The 22,746-nt window shown below is 39.0% G+C and overlaps 1 protein-coding gene across 2 annotated transcripts in view; it reads right to left on the bottom strand.

The window, feature by feature from the left end:
• Positions 1 to 22,746, bottom strand: part of LOC147708099 (uncharacterized) — a 958,668-nt gene that overhangs the window by 346,925 nt on the left and 588,997 nt on the right. For both annotated transcript variants that reach the window (XM_086926871.1, XM_086926872.1), the window contains exons 9-10: positions 5,501 to 5,596; positions 5,229 to 5,312 (exon numbers count right to left, since the gene is read on the bottom strand). In XM_086926871.1, the coding sequence (XP_086782997.1) occupies positions 5,229 to 5,312; positions 5,501 to 5,596 (180 nt within the window). The remainder of the gene's footprint in view (positions 1 to 5,228; positions 5,313 to 5,500; positions 5,597 to 22,746) is intronic.

Genomic DNA, 22,746 nt, shown 5'->3' with positions numbered 1-22,746 from the left:
CCTGGGTCATCCTTTGTAGGTAAGGTCATCCAACTGCTATAGGCGATACGTTAGGCCTGACTTGCTTTGACTTCATGCAATGCCATGTCCATGCCTGACCTTTATATTTCCTCTCCGATTATTAGTATGCCAAGAAAGATGGTGTGGGTGTTGGGACACTCGTTTGTGCGGCGGGCAGCAGTGCGTTTGCCACAGCGGCGAGTGCGGAAACCACCTGGTCTGGAGGGGACGGAATTCCTATGGCACGGTGTGGGAGGAATGCGCATTCGTCACCTGCGGCGACTTGTGGAAGATATCAGAGAACGTGAGGGACAGAAGTCCCCTGAATTGATCATCGTCCACTTAGGCGGCAATGACATGGTAGACAGAGGTCGCTTGGCAGTCAAAGAGGCACTGCTTCCTGAATTTGCTTGGCTGGGGCGGACCTTCCCCCAGGCCAAGATTGCATGGTCTTGAATGATCCCACGACAATGGTGGGGCGATGGAGTTTGGGCAAGGGCTCTCAACGTGTCAGTCAGACGTCTCAACAGGGAGTTGTCAAAGTTGTGCTCAGAGAAGGGCCGCTTGCTACATCTTCCACACAGAATGATCTCAGGAGCAACTATGTTTCACCAAGATGGAGTTCACTTATCTGACATTGGCACGGACACTTGGATCATGGGAATATGGTCCTTTGTATTGAACTTAGCTTCAGGGGGGAAGGGCGACGGACCTTTGGGCCCTAGTCTCCCTTGTGGCGGAAAAGAGACATTCAACCACTGATAGACTTACAAAATTGACGGGAGTCCGCCTTGCACACTCCCTAAGCCAGCACTGAGGGGAGAGAAGGTAAGCTCTCTGCAGGGGGATGGAGACCACTGGCTGGGGAGGCTAGGGCGACAGGTACGAGCCTCCTAGGCAGCCTGGTGGACGAGAGGTGGGGCCCTGGAAATGGCGGACAAGGACCCGAGGGCTGGGGCCCATCGCTCAGGGGCGCAGGTGGGTTGCACCTTGCGTGGGCATCTCTACCTGAGGGGATGCGAACCAGAGGGCCCCTTGGTCCTGGGGGAATGAAGAGGAAGTTATGAGCGAATATAATGTGAATAATGCATAAAACTAGTTAATAAGATGATTGAATAAGAAATGACATGCCGCTCATAATTTGATAATGTTTTGATAATAATCATATGTCATGTTTATGTGTTTGTTATTAAACATGGCCTTTTTACACCCACCACTTTCTCAAGGTTTGATTGTTTGGTGGGTAAGCGGGCGTGGAGCATGCTGGGGGATCCGGGTCCAATACGAAGGGCGAGGCTAGATGAGTCCGCCTTTAGGGCCCGGCCCCCCGGCCCACGCCGTGCCGCCATTGGCTAGGGTATCCGGCCGGCTGCCCTATGGGCGGCCGGCCAGGGAAGTCCTTCCGGGTCGGGGGAGGGGGTGACGCACGTCCGGTGGGGGCTTGGGGGCAGAGGACATGACCTATTTAGGTCAGGACCACCCAGATCTCGGCCTCTTCCCGCGCCAACACCGGACCTGCGTGCACCCTTTCGCGACCCATGCCCCTTGCTTAAAACTGCTTAAATCTCCCGCCGACCCGTCCTCTTAAGGCAGTAGTTTAGAGGGGAGCTTTGCGGAAAAGAGACATTTAACCACTGATAGACTTACAAAATTGACGGGAGTCCGCCTTGCGCACTCCCTAAGCCAGCACTGAGGGGAGAGAAGGTAAGCTCTCCGCAGGGGGTTGAAAACCACTAGCTGGGGAGGCTAGGGCGACAGGTACGAGCCTCCTAGGCAGCCTGGTGGATGAGAGGTGGGGCCCTGGAAATGGCGGACAAGGACCCGGGGGCTGGGGCCCATCGCTCAGGGGCGCAGGTGGGTTGCACCTTGAGTGGGCATCTCTACCTGAGGGGATGCGAACCAGAGGGCCCCTTGGTGCTGGGGGAATGAAGAGGAAGTTATGAGCGAATATAATGTGAATAATGCATAAAACTAGTTAATAAGATGATTGAATAATAAATGACATGTCGCTCATAATTTGATAATGTTTTGATAATAATCATATGTCATGTTTATGTGTTTGTTATTAAACATGGCCTTTTTACACCCACCACTTTCTCAAGGTTTGATTGTTTGGTGGGTAAGCGGGCGTGGAGCATGCTGGAGGATCCGGGTCCTAGATGCAATAGTGTGCTAAATATAAATATTATTGGGGTTTGTCACTTAAACTGGGATGCAAGAGCAGGCACATATTTAACAAGCATTTGCAATGCAATAGGTCTCGCACTTGCAACATTTTGAGCTATTGGCATTGTAAATAACAATGTCTTTTATTTTTGTATTTAGAAAACCTGCAAGTAGTGATTAAACACACACTTTGTACTTATAGTCCCTGCTTATGAGAAGCAAGGCTGCCAGTAAAGAGGCACAGTTACTGCCTGCCTTGCTTCTCGTAAGCAAGGACTATAAGTGCAAAGTACGTGTTTAAGCACTACTTGCAGGTTTTCAAAACACATAAATAAAAGGCATAGTCATTTACAATGCTAATAGCTCAAACTCTCTCAAATGCGAGACCTATTGAATTGCAAATGCTTGTTTAATACTGTTGCTGTCATCTACGTTAGAAAGTTAAATTGAAAAAGGATGTCTGCTTCACAACTCATGCACTTGTACTCATCATGATGCACTCACCACACATCACAACACAAGCATGCGCATTGACAACTATCTTGGAATGGGTTTTGTTTAATGGAAACCTCATTGGAAGATTGCCAGCCATGTCTGTGTTCGTCCTGATGCATGCACATGCATGCAAAGCCAGTTATGTGATATACCGGATGGTCTGTAAAACAGAAAGCAACAAACCTTAACTTGAAGGCCCTGAATAGGTTTTTATTTTGTTGTATTGTAATTGCGTTGTATTTATATAGCGCTTCTTACCAATGATGTGGCGCTGAAGCGCTTTTGTGGACGGGTAGCAAGCATAAGAACGGCCCAGTGGTAGCAGCTAAGCTTCAGGAGGGGTTGCTGGACATACAATCATGGATGCACAGGAACTGTTTGAAGCTTAATGCGGAGAAAACGGAGGTGATGACCTTTGGTAATATCTCTCCAGAGTGGTCCCCGACATGGTGGCCCAGTCAGATGGGCCCTCCTCCGGTTCCAGCCGCCAAGGTCAGGAATTTAGGAGTGATTTTTGATAGCAAGTTATCCTTTGGATATCATGTTAACAAGGTGGTCTCTGCGGCGTTCTTCATGCTGAAAAAGATAAAAAAACTTCTGCCGTATTTACCAGCATCAGCAGGAAAAACACTGATTACTACCTTAGTGTTTTCCAAGCTTGATTATGGAAATGCTCTCGTTTTCAACACGCATAAATGCATCCTGAACAAGCTTCAATCTGTCCAAAATATGGCAGCACGGATACTGCTCAACATACCCAGACGCCACTCCACTTCGGCAGCCATACGTCAGCTCCACTGGCTAAGAGTGGAGAGCAGGATCAAATTCAAAGCTTTGTGCATTGCCTATAAGGCCATCCATCAGACTGGACCGAAGTTCCTAAAGGAGGCATTTCAGGTGTACATTCCTAAAAAAAACCTACGATCAGCAGCAAGCTATCAACTGTCTGTACCCCGCACAAGAACGGCAACATGGGGTGACAGACGATTTTTGGTAGCAACTCCAATATTGTGGAACTCACTCCCCTTAGACATTAAAACTGCGCCAACCCTGATTAGCTTCCGCAAGGCTCTGAAGACCTGGCTCTTCAATCAATAATATTATTAATATTAACCATCTGGCAAAAAGAGCTTATAGCTTCTTTCTTATAATATCGTGTCCTGACCACTGTATCTTGGAGTAGCTCATTGCGCCTAGACACCTCAGGGTAGTAGTGCGCATTAAAAATTCCATAAATAAATAAATAAATAAATACTCTGTGGGCGTGCCCGGGATGGAAGTGTAACTGTTACAGTGTAGAGCAGATGCCGTGCGTGAGGGCCATAGTTGCGCTTTATCTTTTTTTTGTCGTCCGCACCTACCCATAAACTTGAGGCAAACAGGAGTGTGGATAGGACACACATGAAAGATAAGTCACACACGCGGTTACAACCATTTGATATCGGAATCCAAAAGGAGTGGTATGGCTCTATGGATGTGGTGTAACGGCCGGAGCTGCCAACTTAAGAGCTAGGGAACAGGTTTGAGTGTCGGCATCGGCTCAACATCCTGTGATTCTGAACAAGTCACTCACGGGTCGATTTTCAGACATTTTTTTGTGGTGGAAAGTACCCCACAAGTAATGCAAAGCAGTGCAAAGCATTGCTATGCGCTACTTAGCACCAAGGGGTAGGTACATGGGCAGTACGTGGGTGTTGTTCTAGTGCTTTCACCCGCACCTTTTGACCCATAACCCTATCTACAATTGTAGACAGGGTTTAGCGCCATCTGAAAGGAGGCGCTAACAGTAGACATTTTTGTATTTCTCCTTTCTTTTCCTAGTTTGCATGTGTGCTGTACTGTGCAGCACATACAAAGTAGGAACATAGATTATACTTGTTCAGGCATAGTATTTTTTGTACAAAACCCTTACCAGTCTCAGGCATGCACCTTAGCGCCATAGCACTAAGGTGTGTATGCAGAGCATGGCAGCTGAAATTACTGTCGGCGCTAGGGAGAGGGCAGGAGAGAGCCATATTTCTGTAGGTATGACGCACTCCTGCTCCCTCCCTGTCACGCAACGCAGCACAGCATTTTTGGAAGCTGTGCTACATTGCGCGTCTTTTTTGAAAATCTGGCCTTTAGTCTCCCTGTGCCTAAAACAAAAAGAACGTGTTATTGTGTAATGTAACTGGTGCTCGTGTAAAGCGCTCTAATACCTTTGGGTCTTGCTCGCGCTATATAAAACTGCAAAAACAAAGAAAGGACACAGTTCAGACACGTCCGGTGTGTTGATTATGCACAGTAAGGCAACCAAGCAGGCAGGGCTGAGGTTTACTGACGCACTGTTCCGTTTTCGAGCAGAGCAAGATAAAAGAAACGAGGACCAGAGGGGGCCACGCATCCGTTTGGGATGTTACGCTGGGAAACGATAGCTTTTCAACACCTGCTCATGTAAGAACACGGAAACCAATTAGAAGGAGTTGAAAATAAGTATTATCCATAGCTCTTGGCGCGAGCTCACTGTGTGGCCAGCTGAGAGATCCAGCTGACAGTGAGCGACTAATCCCTACAGTTTTGTCACCTACTTTGCGAAACGTTTTCTCGGGTTCTTCATGAGACTCCTTGTGTTTGCCGATGGGATGAGCCTTGGGTTCAAGGGGCACTGGGATCTGCAAGAGAAAAATTGTCACTTTTTAGCCCACAGTGGAATATTGATAGCCAGGCCGGAAAATAATTTGCAGTTAGATTAATGAGCTTATAATGAGCATATTGATAATGTACATTCATCAGAAATGTGCTCTAAAATAGTGTGTGGCATACTCCTACATAACTCAGTAGCAAGTAAGCTTGCACCCACCTTTTGAGGTGGTCCTGGTGCCGCACTTCCGCATTCCACAGCACCCCCGAATGTCTGACTTCCGCCTTCCACGCCATCCAAGCCTTCTAGCCACATCTAAGAACATAGAAAAGCATCACTAATGTGGAAGAATACATGGAAGCCATATTTTGCTCCTCATCTTTGCATGAGGACATGTTGTTCTGCGCGGAAGTGCTATATATAGAAAGTTTACTTCAGTCCCACACACCTCTGAGCTGTCGATTGGGCGCCAAGGATGAACCTAGGGGTTGCTAGGTTTGAGGAGAAAACCAGCAGGACGCAACAATATTTATTTCCGAACTTGGTCCAGGTGTACTAAAGAGAGCGTTTGTGTGAAGCAACATCGATCCACTTTCATGCACATTATTTTTTTTTGCGTCAAAAGTCTTCGTGAGCACAGCACTTGGTGGCACTATGTCGCACATTTTGAAATCCTTGATGCAAAGTGGGTGGGAACGGAGTCCCTCGTAAAAGTGAACACAGCCCCATACCTGCTAAAGTCACAAAACTGCATAACCAAGGGTTAGTTAAAAACAATAGCACATGTTGTGGTAGGCAACATTGCTTAGTTTTTAAATGCATACGACTATCCATAATTGTAAAACTGACAATATGATGTGATGTACGCTTGAGCCGTCCTCTTCCTGAAAACAATTAATTATACTAGAGGATAACCATCGAGAACAGAAGTGAGGCAAAAAAACGATGAAAGCCTCTGCAATGAGGTGCGATAATGGATGTTGTGTTTTGCTTGCAAACATGGCGTAATTTGCACTGGCGATGACGTAATCACAACACAATGCATGGTTAACAGGCACCCAGAGGGATTAAAAACGTGAATAACAGTTGCATTAATTAATAAAAATGAAGGGGAGTAACTGTCCAGGGTTTGAAGGCTCAAAAAGGATTACAAATAAAAGTGACCATGTAGGATTTTGAGGCCTTCCGTTTAGACTAGAGGAAAGCTTAGTTTGAACTTGTGTTGGGCAGCCTTCGGAGTAAATGCCTTGCCTCGCCCTGCTTGCAAGCAGGAGCCCTCTCAGGGGGGATTTTTGCACTCAGCAGCCAAAGTGTGCCAGCACCACGGTGCGCAGTGTTGCCAGGTGCTAGCTACGGCGCCGTGATACATTTCTGAGACCTCGCACATCATTAGCAATACCTTCACATCTCAATGCGCAGGGCTTAGGTCAGCCACCCGCCTTAGCAAAACTCAGATTTGCTTTTCTGTGCATTATATTAATATATAAGACGCCCAACAAACTGCACAATTGAGTAATCAAACTTTTTCTGTGTATCGCAAGAATTTAATGTGTCCAGGATCGGGTTCTTGAATTTTGGATACTTGATGTGCAAAGTCTGAATGACAAATTACATTGTCTTTTGTTCGTCTCTCCCCCTCTTTGTGTTTTTATAATTGATAAACTGTATGGTATTGTCTCCTTTTTAAGTTGATATCTTATGTCCATAATTTTGATGTGATTTAGAACTGTGACAATTTTAGTAGTATATGCCAATAGAATGTGGAATTGTTTTTTATTATGTATTTTTATGTTTTTAATATAATAATACATTTGGTATAACTTTGATATATATGCATATGTTTTGTCATATTTGTCCAATACGAACGTCTAATATTAACATTTGGGCCTGATTAGCTAGTAATCTTGCCAAGGGAATTCTTTGATTTCAACATTATATTAATATAGTCATTCCACTTTACGCCACGGAATAACAAAAATGGAGATAGGTGTGGATAGGCAGTATCTTGGTGTTATGCAAAGGAGTTTCTGTAAGGTCCCTTGAAGGAACCGGGAGATTCTGGGGCCGGACTACATAATCTGTGCTCACCGTGTAATTTATATAAAACGATACAAAACTCTAAAAAAAAAAAAAGTGAGAAAAACTTGTCATCAAGGCCCTCTGTCCTGCAGAGTAGCAGCGTGGTATTGAAGAAGGAGCCACAGAGCCCCTTTGTAGACATGGCAGGTTTGAGAGTGCAGTTGTCACAAATGTTTTAAAATACAGATAGAGTGGGTTTTGGCTCCACCCAGAGGAGTAGTTTGTTCTCACTTTATGCTAGTAGCTGTTTGGTGCCCTGCTAGGGCCTGCATGCGTTGCAATCTACTATACTTCTTAAAAGTACACTGAATCGTTGCACACTCAAGCATTTTCTCATAAACGAATTGCACAGAGAGCACATTTTTTTAACTGAAGCAGCCTTTTTTAAAGGCAATGTTCAACTAATGACTTTACCAATGATTGTTTAATATAGAATCTAGGTGCACATTCCAAAGTGAGTATTCAATCCAAATCATAAGAGTAACGCACTATGCTAATGGGAGAATGTGTTTCCTTAACACATGCTTCATATTAATGTACATGAACACCAACAACCCCTCCTCCCGGAGGTGCCCTAACGTATATCACTCGCTAGGTGGTACATCTGCTACACCTGGGTACCATTTGGGAAGGAGGATGCACAGTGCCATGGACCCCTGGGACCTCCCACTTGTTCATGGGGGTATCACTGACCTCCTTCCAGGGCTGGCTAAGGTATTAAGTATGGATCGCACTGCCAATCCCTGTGAAGCGGCGCTCTAGCATGTGTGCTCACCCGCAGACCCTTATGATGGTGGGTGCAGTGTGTGACTCCTCCCACCCTTGAGGGACCTTCAGGGTCAACTTTAACCCTTGAGCGACCATCAGGGTCCACCTTAATCTGCAGACAAACATTGATGGTGCGTTCAGTCAGTACTGCACATGCAAACAGCCACTATCTACATTGGCACACCATGTTTGTGTGCGATCGGACACAAACCAGGACAATACAGAATGTAGAGGTAAAAAGTGCGTGCTTAATGTTAGAAAGTGAGATAAGGAGACAGGGAGTAGGGGGAAGGTGGACACAAGAGGTGTGAGGTGGAATCAGCCCTGGTATTCTACAGCCCTGTAATTCGGCAGGTCTGGTGACAGGCTTCTGAGAAAAAACTCTGGGCCCTGTAATAGTGCACTTCTCCAATTACTACTACTACCATTGCAGTACTTCCACTACTATTACTACAGTAATACTACATCTAATGTACTACTAAAGTGCTACTAATAATCCTACAGTACTCTATTGCCATTTCCACAGCACTACTACTACTACAGTACTACCACTACTAGTACTACACTGCTTCTTCTACAATACTACTACACCACTACTAGTACTACCACTAGTAGCGGCTCGTGGAGGGAGTGCTGCAGGGTGGGGCGGGGAGGTGCAGGGTGGGGGGTAGTAAACTATGGAATACGACCGAACAGAGGTAAGTAAACAAATAAATAATTAAACTAATTTCATTGCGCGCGCTGCATTGCCAAATACGATGAAGCGCACGCAACGAAATTCGGTTTATTTATGTATTTGTTTACTCACCTCCGTTCGGCCCTATTCCGTAGTTTACTACCCCCACTCTGGTCCTTCCCCACCTCGCCTAACCTCCCCACAGCACTCCCTCAATGAGCCGCTACTATCTACCACTATTGTTACTACAGTACTACTACTAGAACTGTACTACTACAGTTCTATTACTACTGTACTACTACAATTTTACTACTACTAACACAGTACTTCTACTACTGTTACTACAGTACTACTACTAGAACTGTACTACTACAGTTCTACTACTGTACTACTACAGTTTTACTACTACCACAGTACTTCTACTACTGTTACTACAGTGCTACTACTAGAACTGTACTACTACAGTTCTACTACTGTACTACTACAGTTTTACTACTACTACAGTACTTGTACTACTGTTACTACAGTACTACTACTAGAACTGTACTACTACAGTTCTACTACTACTGTACTACTACAGTTTTACTACTACCACAGTACTTCTACTACTGTTACTACAGTACTACTACTAGAACTGTACTACTACAGTTCTAATACTACTGTACTACTACAGTTTTACTACTACTACCACAGTACTTCTACTACTGTTACTACAGTACTACTACTAGAACTGTACTACTACAGTTCTATTACTGTACTACTACAGTTTTACTACTACTACCACAGTACTTCTACTACTGTTACTACAGTACTACTACTAGAACTGTACTACTACAGTTCTACTACTGTACTACTACAGTTTTACTACTACTACCACAGTACTTCTACTACTGTTACTACAGTACTACTACTAGAACTGTACTACTACAGTTCTACTACTACTGTACTACTACAGTTTTACTACTACTACAGTACTTCTACTACAATTACTACAGTACTACTACAACTACTGTACTACTACTATTGTACTACTAAAGTACGACTACTACTACAATACTACTCTTCTTCTTTTTAGCCCTACAGAACGGATTCGGTGTTGTTGATGTCCTGAACTCTGCTCACCCTTGTCCTCTTTTCGATGACTTTTCCCGCCTTTCTGCGATTTACGACGCTTCTCGCGGATTATGGCAAGAACTGCTTTATTCCTTTCTGCAGCAAAAAGTATTTGACGAGCCAGCACTTGAATGGACACCCGAATTTACAACCTGTTACTCCTATGCATCACAAAAAAATAAAAGAAATTAAACTGAAATAAAAAATAATGTGTAACTGAAGAGCAAGGAAACGTTCGAATCCCACCCAGCTGTTCGCACAGTTATTTCAAATTACGCGCACAGCGGACGTTTGTTTCTTCTGGTGTTGCTAATATAACTGCTGGCTTCCTTTAACTGACCTGCACTCTTCAATATAGGGCCGCCTTGTATAATATAAATTAACTGCTAAACTGGTAATGTGAGGGTAGCGTGCAGAGTGCTCCCCAGAAAAGAAAACAAAGGCTTCTTGAACCGATACGACATCGATAAGAAACAATTCACACGCTCACTTCGAGTTTCCCAGGGAGCTGAGAAACACTGCCCTGGCAAGGCGGGACAGAGCGCTACCTGCAGCTCGCCATATTTACAGATGGAATCGCGAGAGTTCACACTTGGAGATGTCTTGTCACCACAGGTCAAAGCCAGGATTCTAGCCCCGCCCTAATGTCAGCCTCTCCTGTGCCCTCAGGGATGGCACAGCCTCACGAACATGACACAGGCCTCTACCTAGTGGAGTGGAGTTAAAAGCTCGTTGATAAGTATGGCGGGGGCATCTGCCTTTACATACACCCTTCATCCCAAGGCTGCACTTCAGAACTGGTGTCAAATAGCCCAGGGTGGGTGTTTACAGTCTCTTCCAAGTGACAGTCGAGATTTCCAGCTGACTCTTAGATCGAATCTTAGACCAGGACCACTGGAATTATTCGATTCTGCGGACATAATTTTCGCATCATTATGGATTTGCCGCATTTGTCACACAATCCATCATCTGCTGCATAATTGAGAGATAAAAAAAGTATCACATGGATCAAAAGTTACCAAAAGTATGGCATTCGGGTTCCTGAGCACCAGAAGGCTTTTCACAAAGGCTGACTGTTCATCTTTCAGTTACGTGTGGCTGTATTGGTTGTTAAGCTGTTACTAATAAGATGAACTCTTATTCCCGACACTTTTACCACATGTTGAAATGACAAAATAATGAAGTAATTCTATCACAAAATGTGCCACATTATGCTGCATAATTTGCCATTTCTTGCAGCATAATTTAGTCAACAGTGCAGCATAATTTGGTCCTCCTCTGCCCCATTATCCCAGTGGACCTGCCCTTGGAGTGGATTTTTAAATGCAATGCTTGCAAAGAACACCACTTTCCCTACTGCTGCTTAGTTTGGAGTGGAGATGCTAAATCTGACCACCAATGTCAAGCACATTCCCTACTTTTGCTTAAATTGGAGTCTGCGTAGTAAATCTAACCCCTCCAAAACTTAGCCTGCTGTTGGTCAGGTTGATGTGAGAAAAGAGAATTTGAACTCTGCAGGTGTAATTTTTGTCTGATGTTAACCATTTTGTTGAAAATATATATTTTTGTTTTAATTAAAAATATATATATATTTATTTTGCTTGTCATATTTTGTTTAATAATTTAGTGTTTATTTAATATTTGTATTTTATTTGTAATATGTTAATATTTTTAATTGGAATTAATTATTAGTATTTTTTTGTATTATTTATTTTTATGTAATACTTTTATTATTTTAACATTATGTTAATTTCTGGGAGTATATATATTTATGTTATGTTTATAAGTTAATATTTTGTATATATTTTTTTATTTTATAAGTATATTTATTTTAATTGCGATAATATTTTTAAAGTTAATATATGTTTTAAAGTTAACATAGTCTTTTAAAATTAGAATTCAATATACTTACCTATTTTTTAACAATATTGTGGTCTTCTATGTTTTGGTTGTCAAACTTTTTGCCTTTACATGCAAGGTATAGAATGTTAATATGTGTGTCCTTGATAGTTTTTTGTAATAGTTTTTGTTACCAATATGTTCTAACAATATTGTGGTCTATATTTTTGGTTGTCAATTTTTTTGTCTTTACATGCAATTTATATAATGATGATATTTGTGTCCTTGATATTTTTTTGGTAATATTTATGTCACTGATATTTTTTTTATTATATTTCGTCAGACATCCACCTTTAGGCTCTACCTAAAATGTTGAAGAGTACTTTGAATGAATTTCCATATGAATTGCCATACTGGACAGCTGTTTAAAAAGCGCTTTTCCACTGCCTGGATGCTATTTCATCCATTGTTGCTCATAGGTCCTCATCCTTCTGAAATCAGGACTATATATTCCTATAGCCATACAGGTTTCGATGTATGAGACTTTTGCTCTTGTTCTTCTAGGAAGAAAGAAAGAATGTAACCCTGTCTATGACATTTTGGGCCTCATTACGTTGTCGGTTGGTAAGTCTCCGACACCTCATTGAAGGCTTACCAACCGACAACGCAGGTTTACAGTCCGACCGCCGAATTTCAATGTTGGCGGTTAGAGTGTAAATCAGCCGATCAATCCGACTGTGTTTCGACAGGCTCAAGGAGCCTGTCGGCTAGTCATAATCCCTTACGGACGGCGTTTCCACCATCTGTATTATGATGTTGGTTTCCAACAGCCTTTCCATGTCGGGATTTCTGATATGGAAATACTGCCGGACAGCGACTTTGGGGGCTCCGCTAAATATCCCTCCACGGCCTGTGGTTGTTGGCCTGCAACACAATGCAAGGATTTACACAAACTCCCATTTCTCTCTGGGAGCTTATGCTGCAGAGGTGATTCATGGAAAGATTAATGTTTAACACCTTCGCTGCTAAGGCAATTTCCCTCCTGTGCTGGAAATTGCTATTTTACATTGTTTTATGACGAGCTGGGCTCGTCATCAGCACACGACCACTGTGCACCATGACGAGCCCAGCTCGTCATCAGCATCGAAAGGGTTAACAAATCAACAGATTGAGCTATCTCACTTATCATTTATATGGGATTAGGTATTGGAGTCTTCACATTCAACGTTGTGCAGAAACAAGAGTATCTGTCACTAATATTTAACCCCACTGGCACTACATTTATTGAACATATTTTATGTTATGCCATGTTATATTGATTTGTATAGTGTACTAATCACCTGAAAGGGTAACCAGGCATTTAGGCAGGTGTGTAGGTGTGTAGTTCCCAAGGTGCTTATATGAAGAGCCAGGTCTTCAGATTCTTGCAAAACTCTAGCAGTGAGGAGGAGGCTCAGTTGTGTTGAGGGAGGTCGTTCCACATCTTGGTTTTACCCACACTGTATCACTTAGAAGTAAAGGCTAATCCGTAAGTAGGGTGCAAAGAAGTCCAGCTTTTTGCAACTAAGGTCTTTCATCAACAGTTATAACTTCATGAGTTCAAAAGTTTTCTCTTAGAATTTATTGGCAATTTCTCCCAATTTGTTGGTGGAGATAACTTCAAGTAAACGTGCAGGGAGGATGAAACAAAGCTTGGAGCTGCAGCAGCATTCCTTGCTAGTCTTGGGGGTGCAAGTTGAAAGGGTGAGATTAACATCAAGGGAAACCAGGAGGATTGTGAGCACCAAGGCGCCAATTTAAAAGCACTGCGCCATGTCTAAGGAAAACAACCTGATCTAAAACAGTTCACCTGTCAGAATTTAAAAAGGATAATTAACACTGGCTTTGGCTTTTTTATTATACCCTATGACTATCTCACTCATTGAGATCCGACGGTGGGTCTAACGGTCAAAAACCACGGTCTATCAGCCATTATCAAAAAGGCTAGTATACCTGTGGCTTCTGAGTGGATATAAATTCCCACAGATTATGACATCCGAATATCAATGTGAATAAGACTTTTCAAATAAAAACTTTGTTAGTCCTGAAGAAGGTGCCAACATCAAGAAGTCACCGAAACGCTGCATGGACTGTTTTTTAATAAATGTTTTTAACTGATTTATGTGACAAATCTTTATAGATTTTAACCTTGAACAGGAGGAATGCTATACTGACCATAAAGGCTAGAAATAGCTCAAACTGTATGTTTTTATGATAAGTTTATTGCAGATAAATTCTCTTGTGATAATTTTGAGTAATTTTTAGTTATTGTCCAACCTGTTCTCATCTACAGACCAGCCTATAACACTGTTTATCATTAATAGAACATTGACATAGACACTTGGTCCATGGTGAGAGAATTCTCTTGGTGGTACTGAATTGATAGGGACATTGTCTTGTTTTAGTAGTATTGGATTTACTCCGTCCCTTTGCTCTGCATTGGGGTAACTCCCTTTTCTTTCAGAGTAATCTAGTGCAAGTTTCCAAAATATGAGAAAATAATTAATTCAGAATAAGATTATTTTTTAAAATTTTCAACTGCATGTTTGCATAGTTACTTACTAGTGTCATGCCTGTGTGTGCACTCTTTTATTAATCAAAACATATAGGGCTCGATTCCGATGTTGGACGGACCGGAGTCCGTCCGACATCGGTCAGCAACCATGACCCACGGACCTACTGCCGTCGGTTACGGCCCTGCAAGTACGATGCGACGAACCCTGTTCGGTTGCAATTGTATGTTACACAATGGGAGCATGTATTCCGCCCGGAATGCATGCCCGCATAGTGAAATGGAGGGGTGCAGTTCATCCCTGCACCTTGTGGCCGGCACCCCAAGGTACCTGCCACCGGGTGCAGTGATCACCAGAGGGGCACCATAGGTGGCATTTGGTGGCCTCACTTCCATGGGGGTCTTACTGGGGGCCCCCAAAGACAGTTTACGACTGCTTTTTGTGCCGTAAACACCGGCACGAAAAGGCAGTGAAAAACTGCTATTGTACTCACTCGGTCGTAAAGGGGCGGCCGGGGGGAGTACTGAAGGATTTCTGGTTGGCGGACGGGCTCCCCGAGCCTGTCGTAAGCCATCCGGAAATCCGAGTCATATTCCTTTCCGACCGAGCCCATCGGAATGGCTCGGTCAGAAAGGAATCCGGCTGGCACATTCCGATGCAGGCGGAAGGGTTCAAAACGTTGTTCGGAGCCCTTCCGTCTGATATTGGAATCAGCCCCATAATGTAGTAATTAGTAGGCCTCCGAGGCCACCCTATTATTTTCCTGAATAGTCCTAGAACTGGGACAGTAATTTAAAAGCATCTGCTAAAAAAGAGCAGATGCCTCACCAAACAATCTTGTGACCCCCCAATCCAGAACGAGGTCAGGGAACCACTGGATGTTCAACTCAGCTGTCTCCCTGGGCAGAGAAACTTGACATGACAGCCAGTGACGACCACCCAAGCTTTTAAGGACTAGTTTCTCTATACATATTTCCCTACTCGGGTCTGCCATGCTAGGTAGTACTTGCAAGTACAGCTTTTCTATTCTAAAGGGCAATGAAACGAAAATGTGAATGTAGTGAAAGCAGTTGTACATCACAACTATAGGTTTAACTGTGGAGGTTGTCGAGCCAGCAAATTAACAGGTAGAGACGAGCCACGGTAATCAGACAAAATATCGAAAAAAAATATCGGAAAGACAAAATATCGAAGTTAAAATATCGAAGGTCACAAATATAGGGAAGCAAAAATATCGGATACAAAAATATCGGAATAGGTAAGTGTTAAAAAATATCGAAAACAATAATATCGTGTGACAAAATATCGACAAAAAAAAATATCGTGTAGTAATGGAAATAATCAATAGTATAGGAAAAAGTAAAATAATTGTATATAAAATGTAGTACAAAAGGTGTATCCTAAAAAAAAAAATTATAAATAAATTAATTTAAAAAGCATATCTAGGTTTAGGAGCGGGTTATTGGGTTTATAGGGGATAAGGGTGGGAAGTAATTTAATAATAATTAATTAATTAATATATGTTATTAAATATTCCTCAATTATACCTAATAGGTAATTATTTATAATTAATTAGTTAATTAATTAAGATCATATAGTCCATATTATTAATTACTAATTAATTGGTAATTAATTAATATTAATTAAGAAATTATATTAATGTACTTAAATAATTTAACATATATACATTTATATTTTTTATTAAAAAAAATTATTACAATAATTTTTTATAAAAACATTTCTAGGTTTAGGAGCGGGTTATTGGGTTTATAGGGGATACGGGTGGGAAGTAATTTAATAATAATTAATTTATTAATATATGTTATTAAAAATTCCTCAATTATACCTAATTGGTAATTATTTTAACTTAATTATTGAATTAATTACGATCATATAGTCCATAGTATTAATTACTAAATAATTTGTAATTAATTAATTATAATTAAATAAATATATTAATGAGGTTAATTATTTTAACATATATAGATTTTTTTTCATTATAAAATTTATACAAATATAATTTTTTTTAAACATATCTAGGTTTATGAGTGTGTTATTGGGTTTATAGGGGATAAGGGTGGGAAGTAATTTAATAATAAATCATTAATTAATATATGTTAATCAATATTCCTAAATTATACCTAATTGGGATATAATTTTATTTAATTAGTTAATTAATTAAGATCATATAGGCCATATTATTACTTACTAATTAATTGGCAATTAAATAATAATAATTAGTTAATTATATTAATGAGGTTAATTATTTCTACATATATTGTTTTTTGCGTTATTTTATATTTTATAAAAAAAAAAATTTTTAAAAACATATCTAGGTTTAGGAGTGGTTTTTTGGGTTTATAGGGGATAAGGGTGGGAAGTAATATAATAATAATAATTAATTAATTATTAAATGTTAATCTATATTTCTAATTTTTAGCTAATTGGTAATTAATGTTAATAAATTAATTAATGATTTAAGATCATATACTACATATAATTATTTACTCATTAATTGTTTTTGGGTAAAGGGGTATTTGTTGGGTTCAGGGTCAGTTTTCTGTTTTTGGGTAAAGGGGTATTTGTTGGGTTCAGGGTCAGTTTTCAGTTTTTGGGTAAAGGGGTATTTGTTGGGTTCAGGGTCAGTTTTCAGTTTTTGGGTAAAGGGGTATTTGTTGGGTTCAGGGTCAGTTTTCAGTTTTTGGGTAAAGGGGTATTTGTTGGGCTCAGGGTCAGTTTTTAGTTTTTTGGTAAAGGGCTATTTGTTGGGTTCAGGGTCAGTTTTTAGTTTTTGGGTAAAGGGGTATTTGTTGGGTTCAGGGTCAGTTTTTAGTTTTTGGGTAAAGGGGTATTTGTTGGCTTCAGGGTCAGTTTTTAGTTTTTGGGTACAGGGGTATTTGTTGGGTTCAGGGTTAGTTTTTGGGTTAAGGGGTATTTGTTGGGTTCTAGGTCAGTTTTTGGATAAAGGGGTATTTGTTGGCTTCAGGGTCAGTTTTTAGTTTTTGGGTACAGGGGTATTTGTTGGGTTCAGGGTCAGTTTTTAGTTTTTGGGTTAAGGGGTATTTGTTGGGTTCTGGGTCAGTTTTCAGTTTTTGGATAAAGGGGTATTTGTTGGGTTCAGGGTCAGTTTTCAGTTTTTGGGTACAGGGGTATTTGTTGGGTTCAGGGTCAGTTTTTAGTTTTTGGGTTAAGGGGTATTTGTTGGGTTCTGGGTCAGTTTTCAGTTTTTGGATAAAGGGGTATTTGTTGGGTTCAGGGTCAGTTTTCAGTTTTTGGGTAAAGGGGTATTTTTAGGGTTCTGGGTCAGTTTTTCGTTTTCGGGTAAAGGGGTATTTTTAGGGTTCTGGGTCAGTTTTCAGTTTTTGGGTAAAGGGGTATTTTTTAGGGTTCAGGGTCAGTTTTCAGTTTTTGGGTAAAGGGGTATTTGTTGGGTTCTGGGTCAGTTTTCAGTTTTTGGGTAAAGGGGTATTTGTGGAGTTAAGGGTCAGTTTTTAGTTTTGGGTAAAGGGGTATTTGTTGGGTTCAGGGTCAGTTTTTAGTTTTTGGGTAAAGGGGTATTTGTTGGGTTCAGGGTCAGTTTTTGGGTAAAGGGGTAATTGTTGGGTTCAGGGTCAGTTTTCAGTTTTTAGGTAAAGGTTTTTTTTTGGGTTCTGGGTCAGTTTTCAGATTTTGGGTAAAGGAGTATTTCTTGGGTTCAGGGTCAGTTTTCTGTTTTTGGGTCAAGGGGTATTTGTTGGGTTCAGGGTCAGTTTTGTGTTTTTGGTGTCCAGTTCTACAGGGTCAAAATATAATTATTTTACATTCAATCAATTAAAGGAAATTATACATATATAACATTACACCAACTCAAATTTACTGTAGACTACAGTTGGAATATTATTTTATAATTAATTAGTGTCCAGCACATATTAAAATTTAATGTAGAATGCAGTAGGAATATTAATTCTTATGTTATTAGTGTGCAACACCTACTCTAATTTAATGTACACTGGATTTGGTATATGAATCATTACAATATTAGAGTCCAACATATACTCACATTTAATACACAGTTAAAAATTATTAATAAGATTGATACTTTCTAGTAAGATAATGATACAAATTGTTCAACATGATTGTAGAAACTTTTATTTTATTAATGTTTTAACAAAAATTTTTTTTTTCATAATAACATTTTTTTTACATTTCCTTTGAAAACATTTTTTATAAACACACTTTTTTTTAATTCTTTTTTAACATAAATTTACATTCTTTATTATCTCTTTTACATATTATGTCAGAAAATAAATATAAATATCACAAATATTTTTCTATTAAGCATTTTTCTGCTTCATTTGTGAAGATCAAATTTTTATAATATAAGTAACACATTTTTTACTCTTTTTTACATTATTTCATTTTGTGACAATGTACTTATATTTTTAAACATTGTTAACATAAACATTATTGTTTTCATAATCTTTAATTATTACATTCATGTACATTTTTGTTTATGAAATCTTCGTAGGATTAAATAAAATATTTTTTCACAATAACATAAATTAATACATTTTTTTTTACATATTTGGTTCAGTATAGATATTATATTTTACACTTGGGACTATTTTATTGCATTTTGGTGCTTTCTTTTGTAACCGGGTTAGGTCGTTTTGGGTTATTTGGAAGAAGGGCTGATCGCGGTTGGGAGACACTTCACGTCGCTGCAGGTAAGGTTGATTTTATATGTTGTATGTGTATTATTATGATGTTTTTAGACTAGTGACCTTATATTTAGTGTTGTTGAATGTGAGGGAGTTATGTTTTAGATTTTGAAAACAGATATTTACGTATGGTATATACACGTCGTGTTAGTTAGTTAACTAATTATTTATAGAGTGAATTTAAGTCTTTTAGGGTATATCTAACATTAAATCATCAATGTTAATATGTTGGTATGTAATTATTAGCTAATTAATGTGGGTGGGAATGTCTGTTTTCTATGTTTTTGTCATAGGTGTACGCTACATCGGAAGTTACATTTTTTTTTAAAGGAAGTGTTTGTTTTTTTCATTCAACACTGATTTACAAACACTTCTTTACATTTTTCGGGTTTCCAGGAGCGATTCTACCTTTTTTTCAACTTTTTCGGGTTTTTTATGTTAGTTCGATGGCTAAGGACCGCGTGGATTTCTTAATTTTGGAACAGTTGTATTTTTACATTTTTTTTTGGGTTAATTTTGCACTACCTGGATTACTTTGGTGGAGAAGGACGTTATTGGATTGACAACATAATTGGTAAGTCATTGCTTTCTATTTTTGTGTGGGTGGGTAATGTCATATTTATTATGGAATTGTTTTTAACTTGTTATTTTGTTTTAATGTGTGCATATATTAAAATAATATCTTTATATATTGCATACACTAAATACTTTAGAAGCTCACGTTACATATTTTTGCATACTTAGGTGCTACTTTTGGTGTTTTATAACAGTTTGAGAATTATTTACAGTAGTGTTTTGGCTATGATGTTTAGGTATTCTATGCCTTTTGTATTAGGGTAAAGTTTAACTTGTTCTTCCAGGTACTTGTGCATTTGTTTATTTTGCTTGGATGTTTTTGGGACAAGTTCTGTTACAGATTGGTCCATTCTAAATTCTTGATAGCTCTGTTCTTTCTGTAGGCATTTAATGAATTTTTCAAGAGTAGGTTTGGTTCTGCCAGTTGATTGTACAAATGCATTGTGCCAACCTTCCACGGCATTGTTAGTTTTTGATTCCCCGTTAAGGGTACTGTTGTACACGTTCCACCAGGGTATGAGGAATTTTGGATTTCGTCTGTGGCCAGATCTGTGGAGTCTGCCTACCCAGGTGTCTTCAAAGTAATCGAGAAAAGGACTTAATCTAGCTTCGTTTTGTTTGTAGAATGGACTGTCTATAATAATGTTGTAATGTTCAGCTACATCTGTTGAAGGGACATAGGCAAGTGCAATTAGTTTTTTGATTTGGAAAGCAAATGATGAATTTGTAGCATATTCGACACTTAGGGTAGTTTTTTGAAGGTGTCTCCATAAACACTGGTTGAAATGATAATAGCAGCCTTGAATGCAGGTATTGGGGTGGATTTTTAGAATAGTTGAGAGCCTTGCATGCTCAAAATCAAGAATGATTTTTTCTGGAGAGAAATCATTCGTTTTTTGTTTTATGACATTTAATATTTCCATATATGTAGAATTGTTTTTGTTAGGCAATAGTGCATATAGCAAAGGGATGTTGCAGTTGTGGTAGAGGCCATGTATTGTGTATAATTCGAAGAATGGTTTGGGACAGATGTTAAATGTTCCATCCATCATCCAATATTGGCTTTGCTGCAGTTTCACTAAATTCATATTGGTACCAAAAATTATAAGCCTTTTGTCATTGCTTTCGTTGTCATAAACTATAAATGGTTGTTTATTTAAAGTTATTATTTCGTTTGCAGTTAAATTTATATCCTGATATGTTCTGGGAGATGGTGTTGAAGCAGTTGTAGCTTTTTTGGTTCGTGCTATAGTTCTTTTTAATGATAGGATATTTGGCATTTGGGTTGTGGCTGTTTTTGGGATTTTAGGAATGGCTTCTTTTAAAATGACATTTGTTTGCTTTTGGGAACCGGTACTAGCTTCTTTTATACTTTCCATAGCTGTTCTAACTTCTATTTCTGTAATATTAGGTGGATGATTGTGTTCCCTAGTATATAGTACTGTAGCTTCTCTAGTTGTTGCTCTTCCATAGCACTTGTTCGAATAATATTTACAACATTTCCAATTAACTTTCATCCCATATTGCTTTTCCTGTGTGTACGTGTAACCCATGTAGCATAGTAATAATTTTCCTTTTTGGCTGGTCACAAATTCGTCTCCTTCAGTCATTTTGTACTTTGTATATCTATAAAATATATATATAATAGTTAATGTCAAATTAAATGTGATAAATAATCTATGTTAGTGATAAGTAGGAATGTTTATACTTACGTGTTTTAGAATGTACAGCAAAACTTAGGAGTTTCTTGCTTCTTTAGTTGAGGATAAATGGTTGTGATGTTGTTGTAGCTGTTATGAGAAACATGAAAGTAGTATATTATTAATTAATCTTTAGGTACATTTGCAATGTTAGAGCTCATTTCTACTACAAAAGTGTATCTTCATGATTCACATTGTGAAGATACTTACATATTTTTTTTGGTTGGTATTTGGCAGTATAATTGTTTCTTCAGCTTCTGGAGAGTAGTTTGTAGTGTTATCTTAAAAAAATAAGGAACATATGAGTTAGTTTAATCACCATGTTGGTAGGTTTTTTAAAACATTATGTGGTAAATATGTTCTTTAATATACTTACTTTGTGATTTGTATTAGTATTATTTAGAATGTGAAGTTCTGTATGTTGTCTGTATATCTATTTGCCGTGTTTGCTCTGTAAATAAACAATATATAATTGAAATTAATTAGAACAGTTATAAATGTTTGTATGGTTTTTCCACATTTATTTCAGTTGCATAATACTTACTTACTAAAATGTATTTTAGAAATAGTGCTGAGGTCCTTAGTTAATTAGTAGTGCAGTTTTCAGTAGCCGAATCTACAGAAAAATAAAAATATGTTGAGCACAACTGATTATTTCAGTGTGTTTAGATTTTTGAGCACATAATGAAACAATGTGACATAACTTACATAGTTATTCGATTCTGTATTCCTATGCTTTGTTCACAGTTAGTTTGAGTAGAATATTCAGTAGTCGTAGTATCTAAAAAAATAATATTATTTAATTATTTAGCATGTTAAGTTGTATGAATAGCAAAGGGGCACTGGGTATTTAGCAGGTAAATAATTAGTAGTAGCAAATTAAGCAGTTTCTATTTTATGTACTTACTTAGCAAAAAGTATTGTAGAAATAGTACTGATGTTCTTAGTTCAGTAGTAGTGCAGATTTTAGTAGTAGAATCTATAGAAAAAAAGAAATATGTGGGGCACAAATGATTATTTCTGTGTGTTTAGATTTATGTGCACATAATGAAACAATGTGAAATTACTTACATAGTTTTTGGATTCTGTATTCCTATGCTTTGTTCACAGTTATTTTGAGTAGAATATTCAGTACTCGTAGTATCTTAAAAAAATAGTTGTAGATAATTATTTAGCATATTAACTACAATGAATAGCAAAGGGGTACTGGGTATTTAGCAGGTAATTAAGTAGTACTAGCAAATAAAGCAGTTTCTATTTTATTTACTTACTTAGTAAAAAGTATTGTAGATATAGTACTGATGTCCTTAGTTCAGTAGTAGTGCAGTTTTCAGTAGTAGAATCTACAGAAAAATAAAAAGATGGTGTGCAAAAGTCATTATTTCTGTGTGTTTAGATTAATGTGCACATAATGAAACAATGTGAAATTACTTACATAGTTTTTAGAATCTGTATTCCTATG

The sequence above is a fragment of the Lissotriton vulgaris genome, chromosome 6 (assembly GCF_964263255.1).
Source record: "Lissotriton vulgaris chromosome 6, aLisVul1.2, whole genome shotgun sequence".
Taxonomy (NCBI): domain Eukaryota; kingdom Metazoa; phylum Chordata; class Amphibia; order Caudata; family Salamandridae; genus Lissotriton; species Lissotriton vulgaris.
This window is presented reverse-complemented; position numbering and strand designations above follow the sequence as displayed.